This window comes from Micrasema longulum, unplaced genomic scaffold (assembly GCF_059751315.1).
Source record: "Micrasema longulum isolate JH-2025_06_02 unplaced genomic scaffold, ASM5975131v1 h1tg000086l, whole genome shotgun sequence".
In the NCBI taxonomy this organism is placed as follows: Eukaryota; Metazoa; Arthropoda; class Insecta; order Trichoptera; family Brachycentridae; genus Micrasema; species Micrasema longulum.
The window spans coordinates 742,955-755,231 of NW_028277292.1; the positions used below are offsets into that span (position 1 = coordinate 742,955).

At 32.1% G+C, this 12,277-nt stretch overlaps 1 protein-coding gene across 1 annotated transcript in view; it reads right to left on the reverse strand.

The window, feature by feature from the left end:
• Positions 1-3,422, reverse strand: part of LOC148284824 (Krueppel-like factor 7) — a 325,790-nt gene extending 322,368 nt beyond the window's left edge. The window contains exon 1 of the mRNA XM_088234214.1: positions 3,001-3,422. Within this exon, the coding sequence (XP_088090340.1) occupies positions 3,001-3,102 (102 nt within the window). The 5' untranslated portion in view covers positions 3,103-3,422. The remainder of the gene's footprint in view (positions 1-3,000) is intronic.
• Between the last annotated feature and the right edge of the window lie 8,855 nt (positions 3,423-12,277).

Sequence of the window (12,277 nt, forward strand, 5' to 3'; positions counted from 1 at the left end):
TTCTGATATATTGTCAGAAACACCAAAATACCGTCGACAAGTAGGTATTTTTTATACATACATACGTGTACGGATGCATACCTAGAAAAATCGTTTTCTTATTTATTTTACGAATTTAATACTCTTAATTTTTTTTGGAGAAAAAAAATATACGAATCAAATGTTATAAAAATTATTAAAAGTAAAATTTTTAACTATTTGGTATCCTCATTAATTTTATCATCATCAGATATTTATTTGTGAATCGATTAAGTCCATGGAAATTCTATTATTATTTATCAATTTTAAAGTATCAAAAAATATTGAATAATAATTCATTCGTAATTTAATAATACCCGCAAAGTGTTTAACATTAGAACAGCAGAATGAAGTAATTATTGACATGAACATAAATAACGCGAACAGAAAAAAACTTAATTTTTATTTGCCCTTAGGGCATAAATCAAATGAGCCTATGGGCCTCCTCTTACGGCCCCGCGTGTAGTTTTTATACTGTTTTTACCATATTAGTCGTTACATTTGCTACTTTGATAAACCGTTTACCAATTTTTAATGTATGTTTAAATGCAATGTATTTTTTATTTCGTGTTATCATTAATCCCGTTGTTCGGTTAGTCAAAATTATTATATTTTGAGAGCGCTGCGCTTAAACGATCGATGATTCCCGTATTGAAAATCGTGTTTCCATAAAAAATGTATTAATTGAACTAACTATATTTCGTTCCGCGGTAAGACATCTCCGACTCGTCAAGTTTTAGATGTTAAAAAAAAATTGTAATGAAAAATGGATTTCATTTCTTCATTTGTGGGAATATTTATTCGTATCCAATCAATAAGACACAAATTTATTTGAGTAAGATAGCAATTCTAAAGTTATCATATTATTATAATTGTAGATTACAGACATGCAATATTTAGGAATATGTGTAGTAATTAATAATTACGTACATATTTTTTATTTGATTTTATTAAGTCCCCATTTATTTTCAGATACATCAAAAAGAAACATCTTCGGAAACCGAAATTAACATAATTCTTTGCTCTAATAAGAAAACATCTGAGAATTTATGGAATAAAATATTTGCATCATATAAAGTAAAATATGTATATTCATTCAAAATGTAGGAAAATACTTTTTTTGAGCACAGATTTTTTTTTAAAATCCAAATAACGAACAGTTGAGTGCCATGAACAGCAACACATACAAATGACAATGTTACAACAGTAGTAAACCGAAAGCTATTAAAAAAAAAACGACGGTGGTTATTGTGGAAATGCAGTAGAATACCGGCATCAGAGGGTGCCTTTTGTATAAGTATATGCATGTACAAAAGTTATAAAAGATTTTTTCAAAATTACGTATTTATTACAGTAATTTACATTGTGTTATATATGATGAGCAGTAAAAAAATTGATACATATTTTTTGGTTTTTACTGGTGATACACATCTATACTGCTTAGCTATGGATATGTTTCCCGTTTTAAGACAATAAAAATATGTTTTTGAGAATACTTTTATTTTTATCATAAATATTACATACTTAATTTTTTTAAAACCTTTTCGTTGGTCTCCCCATTTTTATCATTAATATTCAAAAGCAAATGAAATTAATGTATAATGTAAAATAAATCATTAAAAAAAATAGATAAACCGAATAAATTTGTTTAAAATTTTATAGTAATAAATTAGGCAATGGTTCATTCATATCAAATAAAAATTCAGACACATGTGTTACTTACCATGCTGGTTTTATTATTTTTATTTTTTATTCACGCAGTAATCGAAGTTATACAATAAATGGCATAGTATAAGACGTGAAAACTAATTAAGTAATACATAAATGAAAGTGGCAAAAAACAGCAATAATATTGAGCTAGAAAAAAATACACAGTTTTGTAAACCTAGTTTCTGCAATTGTTCAATCAAATTCAGTGCATGAAAATCGTATTTTGTAGTATTTTTATCCCATATTATAATCGAAGACTAACATTATCCAATTAGAGAAATCAATGTCCGAGTTTACCAAGCATTCGGAAATGAAAAAAATGTTCCGTTTAGTTTAATAGCTTACCTAAACAAACAAAAACGGAAAACGAATATTTATAAATAATGAATTCTCAACACATTTTTACAAACAAGGTTTTGTTGACTTAAACATCGCTATAATTCATAATTGGAGAAATTTGAATTATGTTGATTGGCAGAAATTTCTATACCTATACAATAAACCAACGAAGTATTTTAAACAAACGTGCAAAATACAATTAACCACGTTCTAGAATGCCATAAAACACCTGAAAATGGAAATTTCATAAAACACCTGATTTGGCAAGTTGCTGCGCAATCAATTGACTCCAAGTCCGTGGCTTTTTACTTTAACAGTTTGATAAACATCATTAGCTGATAATGGAGATACGCACTGCCTTACTCCGATAACGCTTTCAATCGGAGGGGCATAATAACAAAACCGCTACAGCCGATAGAGCCTCCGATTGCCCGAAACATAAAGCCGAGAAGAATATTGATCTTTCGACAGATTCCAGTCTGAGCACGTTGGACTCTTATAAGAAAACCCACCTTCGGAGGAAAATGCAATAGCACATACACTGTACATGGTTTTAACATAAAACAAAACAAAAAAACAATTACACCGCTATTAATTATTAAAGAACAAAAACTTTGTTATTAGTGTAACACGGATAAACGTGACTCCAATAAAAAAGTTGTTTTATTTCATAATAATTCATCATGAAGTATTGGGAAGTGGATGCCGATTTAATCAATAGTATCACATCGCGATAGTTTATCATTATCATCATCATCACAACGCAAGTAAAATAATCGCGCAAAATATTTTTACCGCAAAGAAATAAAACAGCGAGCATACAATTTATACAAGTACTCAGTAATCGAACAAACAAAGTTTCCAAGTACGGAGATGTTCGTTGAGCTGGAACCTGGGGAAGTGAAGAGTTGAGAACGGAGATGAAGCACTTACCTGTTGCCAGTGGTCCTCGAGAGAAGTCTGCGAGGAGTAGTAGCCCGTGTCGTGCACGTCCTCCAGCTCTCGGAAGATGTTCCCGCACGGTAGGATATCCATGGCAGACACTGTCCAAGCGAGCACTAGTTCATCACACTACAGGTACGGCGATCACGTGAAGCGGTCGATTCACTGCGGCGCGCGGTGTGTAGCGACACTAGAGGAGCGGACGCTCGCGCGAGCACTGGCGTACTGACTACTGACGGGCCGCCGACTGGCAAACTGGCAAACTGGCACGGGCGTACGGGCGTGCGGGCGTACGGGCGCACGGCGCACGGGCGTACTGGTCGAGGCGGGGACAGAGCAGAATGAAGGCAGGGTGAGCCCGCAGCGTGCAGAACGCCGCGGACGTAACTCTCCAAGTCCCCTGGTAATGCGACTGACGGCGCGGCGCCACCCGCACCTCACTCCCCTTGCCTCTCGCAGCTCCCGCTATTTCTTCATTCCCCTCCATGCTACATTCTCTACTTTAATAGCGATGCGCATTACCGATTTATTTAACCGATTCATTAAAAATAACCGAATAATAAATAAGGTTTTAATCTTTTAAGATACTTATAGTCTATTCAAGTATTTAATATGCTTTGCTTATGTTAACAAAAACTTTTCATATAAATCATGTAAGTGTGCTTACACAAGCAAAAATTTACTTGGTTCGCTGACAGGCACTTACACATTAACAGAAGCTTATTAAACATCCGAACACTTCATCTTCTTCTTCTTATCAGCCCGTTCCTCTCCACTGCTGGATATACGCCTCTTGTTGTAGCAGATGCAGATGTTTTCCATGTTTTTCTGCCCTAGGCACTCTGTTCCCATTCACGTCCTAGAAGTTCGACGATTTCGTCAGTCCAACTTCTCTGTGGACCTTCTTTGTTTTTATTCTCATATTTTATTTTCAAATATTCGAATGCACTGTACCTTATTCATATTGAATATAATCTAAGCTTTTATTTACACAACTATTAATATTATCATTTAAAACGTGTACTCGATACGGGATATACCAATGAGGGCACACTTTTAAAATTGTTAAATATAACCACCAGATTCAATTAAATAAATAATAATAACTATGTGCCCACTGTTTTGTAACACCGTATATTTTTCCTTTCTTACATAGGCGATTAAATTTTTAGACTTGTTGTTTCTCTAGATTTTATTTTTAGTAGCACTTGAGGCGATTTTCACAAAAATCAATTTATAAAAAAACATCTAAATTAGTAATACTAATACTTAAAATGCTTATTCTTACCTACGAAATGTCTTACTAATATAATTACTTAGGTTACTAATGATACTAAAAATACCTATTTTGGGTCTTATGCCCAAATTAATGTAGGTAATAAAAATACCTATATTTTATTTCCTTTTTTGATCGATAAACATCCACGTGTTACGGTGCAGTGTAATCATTACTCATGCAAAAATGACATATTGGATAATTGCTTCAATCATTCATATTTGAAGACAAAAGCGATAATATTTTCAATCTTATTGCAAAAAATATGACACAAACATTGGCTGACGTTCGCAACACAAACAAAGAGACCGCTAATAAAGTCCCGAAAGCAACTGTAAAAAACTGACACATTGTGGCAGTGGTACAAGTTACTTTGCTGCTGGCCTACGTGGTGTGTGAATTTGTCTCCCTCGCTCGTGAATATACCCATAGCATCAATAATGAGGCGTAAAGAGTGTTTGAGACAACTGTGTATACAGTACTTTTAATAACGACATACGTCAGATTAGTAAATTGTTTATTTTATTAGCGATCCATCTCCGGGTTGTTATTAAGTGCTTTTTCTGAGCCAAATCATTATTATTATTTTTTTTTTTAATATTTCAATCGATAAGTGAATGTATAACAGAGGATTACCAAAAAAAACCATAACTCACTTTTTATTATATTCATGGAGATATTAAAATTATTATATGCTATGTGTACTAGATACACATCACCGGGAAGGGAGAGTCAATAATTCTCGGTTGTTTTTGCCAAAATAGATTTCGGAAAAGATCCTACAATGGAATCCATCCAGTCATTTACAAGGCTCATAATACGGTGAATATTATGTTAATTGGCTACTTAAAAATTACATTGGGTAACAATAATTGTATTTTATCTATCTCTATTAGATATTATCATTTAATTTTAAAAATAAAATTGGCATTGCTTGTTTTATTATTTTGAGTTGGAGCTTTATTTATTGTTTTGTAAAATCCTAAATTTTATTTTTAGGGTAATATTTGAATACTTTTTTTAAATAAATTAAATAAAAGCAGACTCAATTTTCATTTCTTCATAATTGATTACGTATGGAATCTGATATAAAGTTAAAAAATCATTAGATTTTGCCATTTTGAAAACCGTTTTTTCAAAATCTCCCGAATTCGAACCGTCTTCGTCAGCAATATGTAATTGATGAGGTGGCGCAGTTGATTTAAAGGCCAACTGAGAAACTGGAGTTGCGTGTAAAAATTCCCGCCAGTTGTAAAAAATAATCCAAAAAAGTTTTTTCTCATTGGCCGGGGTGCTGTGGTGTATTATTCATAATTTTCCTCTATTTCTTTTATTTCCTACCTGCTGGTAAGCTTTTAAAATAGAGGCTTAGCAGGGTATTCCTTAAAAATAAAGTAATACAATTTTACAAAATAAATTAAAACCTCGCTTTGTCTTAAAAATATCGCTTTGATAATGAGTTTTTTCCTGACGAAATAACTGATTGTCAAAATAACGGAATATCTTGGCTATCGAAATAACCGAACTATTTGGTTATTACATCACTACAATTCACTAACACTAGTATTGTCCAACAATACACCAATATTTTTCTTCTCACGAGCGCGCCCCCTTCCAAAATAGACGGATAAACATGATTTATCAATTTTTTGTTTATTTACATTTTTAAAAATATAATTTGAGCAGCTCTTTTTCGTGTCTTTGGCGAGATATAAAATATAATCTGATAAAAAACACAGGACACGCGTCTACCGGGTCAATTTACAAAACTAGCTATGAAGAACTATGGACCTCAGCCAGCCATACTCAACCTTTTTTTTCTTCGGGCCACATACATACTATGTTTGCTAAGTTAAGCGGGCCGATTATTTAAATTATTTAAAATTTATTTATTTTTGCACCACAACAGGCCAGGAGGCCCAATTACAGTGGTGAATTACATCACAGAACACCCAGGCTTGAGAAAAATCACTTTTTAAATTTTTCGTGTTCTCACCGGGAATCGAACCCGGAACCTTCCGTGTGTGAGTCAAGCGTCCTGACCACTACACCACGGAGGCCGCCTGACTGATTACACTGACATGACCAAAAAAATCTTATAGGGAAAAACAGTATTAGTTGAAACCTCTTTGAATTAAGATAAGGGCGCCGCCACTTCGTAAATCAACAAATATTTTAATAAACTGAAACAGAATTATAATAATACTAATCGTTTGTCAGCATACCAGCCAATACTAGCTTAAACATCAACAAAAGCGTATTTCCCGATTTTCATTTATTTCCGTCATTTCGGCGGGCGGTGATTATTCGCGCGTATTCATAACTAGAATGCAACATTTTTTTCAATCACCTTCCTGATAATAAATGTGTTTCGATCCGCGCATAAAAGCTCGGCGGGCATGTGCGGCTCGCTGGCCGCGGGTTGAGTATGCTTGCCCTAACCCATAAGGTCGATAAACCATATGGGACGGATACAGACAATAATGATAGGAACAAACAATACCTAAATATTTGTTTATTTTAAATATTCAAGTACAAAGAATACGTACCTTGGCGGACTTATTGCAGAAAGCAATATCTTTCAGCCAACCATAAAACTGACTGGCCAAAGTTTTTACCAAAAAAACAAAATACATGTCAACCGATACGTGCATGAAAAAACCTAATTAATTAAAAATAACAGCTGTCTTTTAATGTGGAGTTAATACATTATGTTATACATATTAAGGGATGAGGAACGTGGAATGAGGTAATGGATTTGGAAGGAGAAAGAAAGAAAAACCAAGGAAAGTAAAGGAATTAAAATATATACCTTTTATAAATAACTACTAAAAGGGAGGTCAGGGTCCTAAGGATATATGGTAATGTTTCAGGCATTTCTTGTAGCTAGAGAAGGTTCCAAAGTCTAGCACCTTGAATAGAAATGAAAAAGCTGAAAAATTATGTGCTATGTCGAGGAATGGATAGCGTTCTCTCCTAAGAAGGGCGAAGCGAAAAACCATGATCAGAATGGTAAATGAAATTCTCAGCAACGATATTTTGGAGCCCAGGGGTTGTGAAGAATATTATAAAGAAGCGAGATAGATTGAAAGTTTATGCGATAATAAAAACTAAGCCACATGAGTTGGTCATACTTTTTAAGATGAAAAATCAAGCGGAAGCTTTGATTCTGCAAGCGCTCCAGACGATCTATAAGTTTCGTATTGGCATCAAGATATAAAATACACGGTTTTTCAGGGACAGACCGCGAAACTTCAGAGGAACATTCCTCATGGTGAGCTTGAAAAAAAATCCTTGTATATATTTTTTTTTAAATAACCTTTTGGAATAAAATTATAAATATTTTTTTTAAAGCTTACCATGATGTTCCTGTGATGTTTCTCTGAAGTTTCGCGGTCTGGCCCTGAAAAACCGCGTATAAGCATAGCGTAGAGAAGACAATTTAATAGTTTGGGACTGATTTTATTTGGTAGTGGTTGGAAGAAAATTGAGAAGTCTTTTGAAGAATGGAGGGTGAGATAAAACATTCTAAATAAATGTTGTATAATGCATAGATTCCTAAATTGAATTAATATACATTGAAGTACCTACTTATTCAAACTGTTTTAAATAAAACAAATAAGTACGTATTAAATTACGTACGTAAATTATTTTAACTGTCATTATTATGACTATTTTTTTTATTATTATTTTTTGATATCAAATAATTTTATTGTATTTTATATACTTATATTTTGTACCTTTTAAAGAAAAATGTATACAAATTCGTTTCCTTTTAAATTTTTATCTGCACACATTGTTTATTTTTTTTTAAATATCTAAATATGTTCTTTATTCAAAACTGCTGTATTATTTATATAGTATTTATGTAAAATAATACTTTTATATTTAATTTTTAAGTTTTTCACATTATATTGAAATGTTTATATTATTTTTAATATGTATATTTTTAAGGTAAATGGCACTGCGTGCCTTGTTTATTAATAAATATTGATGATGTTTAAGTACCAAATTTTAACTAAAAAAAATATGCTTATTCATAAAACGATAAGTTTAATATTAACAAACTGTTTATATTATACACCGGTACCTCTGTAATCCGGCATATATCGGAACAGAGCACTGCCGGATACTAAAAACGCCGGATAACTGGAAACCACTAATAACGACGCTAAAAGCAATCACTTGTCTCCAACTCACGCTCGGAATTATAGCTCGCCATAGCAGAAGCCCTTCTAACAGGCATAACCATCGGCAGGTTAGTCCTGTATATCGGAATATGAAACAATCTATGCCGACGATGTCTTAGGGATATACAAAATACAAACCCACGCTCATCATAATCCCAAGATTATCGACAATACAACGTAAAAATCGATAAAAATGTATAGTCAAGTACACATTCCTTCTAGTTTCTAAAATGTTGTAGCCAAGCATACCCTGGAGAAACTCGGTCGGGTAGAGCCAAGGATAATACCCGCACTCTCTCATGAAGAGGTATCTCAGAAACTTCAGCTACTTCGCTACTATTAGGCATTAAGAAAAATTAATTGTATTTTCGAAAACAAAATGGATATTGTGGAGAAATGTTTTCATACATAACTTTAAAAAAGAAATTATAAAAAAATATCTCCCTAGAAAAACACGCCATCTTGACGATGTTCTTTAAAAAATTTAACGGTTACAAAGTTCAAAATTGACATGAATCATGACGTGTCAACACAATATAATGACTGTGTTCGCGGGAATATAAAATTATAAATTAAAAAATATTTTTATCCTACTAATACCATAGGCACTAAAAACAAAATATTTTCACTGCACCGTATTTCATAGACCCCTATTACTTTAAAATTGTAAAAAAAAGTAGTATTTACTTGTGTTTTAAATAATTTATACGTATATAATGAGCAATATTCTGAGTTTGTCCAAATTTTTGTAGACTTGAACTGGATTGAACCCCCTTGGGAGTTATTAATATTAATATATTATAACAGAAATGACGAGCATATTTTTAGAAGAGAATATAGAAGTCTATGCATTTGTGGGGCTCATAACCTGTCATTGACTGGTTTAAGTGGCCACTTTACACACTTTGTAAAATTTACCATTCTGCCTATGTTTGAACATCTATATACCATCAGTTCTTCAGTCTGTTGATATTTGTGAAGTCAAAGAGCTGAAACCTTTATTGATGCGGGTGAGACTCTGACTGAATCATTAAAATATTATTATTATTATTGAATAAATCAGCCGATCCAAGAAGTATAAAAAATGAAAGGTATTTTCAGGCGTTGCCTAGTATGAATGTGAAATAATTCGGTTAGAATCTCAACCGCACCAAAAGGTTTCAGCTCTTTTACTTCACTGATCATTTTTGTTTGTTTATGATCACAATAATGTGAAAGAGTGTGTATTGAAATATTTTTATGTAAGATACAATAGGTAAACATTACAGTACTGTCTGATACTAAAAAATCAATTTTATTTTTTCTAAAAGTGTGTGAAAAATATTGTATTAAACGTGCCTACTTTTTAAGAATAATTATTTTATATTAAATTGGTACCTACATGAATAAAAACTATAAACTGAATCATAATCAAATGTTTTTTTATGTCATTTTTAATCCATGTAAAACTACCTATTTGCGGATTAAAATAAACAAACATTCAAGCCATTTATTGCTCCGTAGGGATGATCAGAAAAATAAAACGTCACATTACTACATATTTACAAATTATACACCTCTCTTTCTCTACACTCATGCATCTTCTCAGGTACGCACGCCAATTATTCGAATTTTTGACATGTCCATCTTCAAGTTTTTGCACAATTTAGTCCAGCTATGCCTTTCTCAGTCCATAACAATAATTATTTTTATTTATATTATTATAGATAACTTACACAGCACCATTTTTGTAATATAATACATCGAGGGCGCACCCAAAGGGTGATTGTATGAAGTATAGGTAACCCTCCGACAACACGGTAGATAGGTTCCTATTTAATGCCGTGTTATTTAAAACCGTTTTACATGAGACACAGAAATGAGGGTTAGGTTCTGAAAAAAAACAAATCTTTTTTTTGTTAGTGAAATGTTTTGAAGTTATGACACTCGTTGACGCTAGATGTCGCTACTAGGCTAGCCATGTGACGTGGGAGTGTGCGGAGCCACTATAACGTAGCAATCGGCAGAAGATAAATTATTCGGGACTCAGATTCAGACCTTCCTAGATATAAGACGTATTCATTTTAATAAACTAGTATATGTACATTTTAAATCTTATTTATGTGTCGAACAGTAAAAAAATCATATTTACATCAGTTTAATCTTATTATTTATGTTTAAAGCATTAACTTTGTGGTCAAACATTTTAACTAGTGTTAGTGTATATTAGTATATAACCACTTACCGGCTTTTTTAGTCTACCGATTTCCAGACGTACCCATCTCTTCGTCAGGACACTCACTACACCAACATGCAAATACTAAAATACACCTCCACCTTTATCATCACCGCAGTATATATAAAGTGTTTCCAAAAATACATAAATCACTTGCAGATTTAAAGAGATGCGAACACCACTATGTCTAAACATGCACTAATCCTCATTAAAAAAAAAAAATGTTTGATCTCAAAAAAAATAAAATTACGGGAGTTGAGAGGAAGTAGGGGTAGAGGTGGGGTTACCCGATTGGTTAATTTTTAATTCGAAAAGAGGGCTGAACTGAAAAGTTATTTGATTATTTATCAAGGGAATATAATTTTTTAAGGCTTTTTTAATGTGAAAAATCTCAATATTATTTCATTTAAGTCCTTTCTTATTATTTGAATGTATTTTTTTTACTCCTTTACCCTTATCCAAATCGTGATATAAAGTTATAAGATGATTAGCATACTCTGAAAAATTATTATTATTTAACATCTCATATCTTCTTCAATGCGAATATTGAAGCTACGTGACATTCTCCCAATGTATCTCGATGGGCAAGAGCTGCACTGGAGTTGATAAACTCCGGAGTTGTCAAATATCTCACTTTTATCTTTACAGTTTATTAGTAATTTTCCAATATTATTTTTAGTGTAGAATGCAGGTTTTATATTTTTTGGCAAGAATTTTGTAATTTTAGTTTGGGTATTATTTACGTATAAAATTACCCTCCATTTACAAGTATTATATTTATCTTTATTAGCATTTATAGGAGGATATAAGAATATATTTATTGATTTTTGTTTTAGTTTTCTATTTAAAAGGGTATCATTTAATTTAACGGTATAACCGTTATTCAAATCTATTTGTTTAGTGGTATCAGGTTCAATTTTAAAATCATTTTTAGATAAATTGATACTAACCAATCGGTGTAACATGGAATGGAAGTCAGCGTGTTTGTGAGAAATTGGATGATTGGATGAATTATCAATGACAGTATCTGTGTACGTTGGTTTCCGGTATATGTTCAATTGTATTATATTATTTAAGATTATTAATGTTAAATCTAAAAAATAAAATTATTCTCTTTTTGAATTGAAGTGAATTTTATTTTTTCATTTTAAGAATTGATGAATTTTAGAAACAAACTTAGATTTGAAAATCTCGTTTTTAATTTTATCTAAAAATACGTCAGCCACCAAAGGACTTGTGGGTTGGCCCATGGCTAAACTAGAGGTTTGAGTGTAATACTTACGTCTATTTAAATCATGTGATATGTCTTCCGGTAAATCCGAAGAATTCAAAATACTATTTGTAATTGTTTTTAATTCATCTACATTGATATTTGTGAAAAAATTTACTTCAAATGATACTAATTTCGCATTTTTGGTAATTCCCAGAACATTAAAAGTGTCAATTAGTTCTTATGAATTTTTTATTGTGAATTTAGGCCGAAAAACCTTTAAATTGTTAACTGTATTTGTAATAAATGAAGCTAATTTAAACGATGGGGAGTTACACGAGACTACTGGTCTAATAAGATTATTATCCTTATGAATT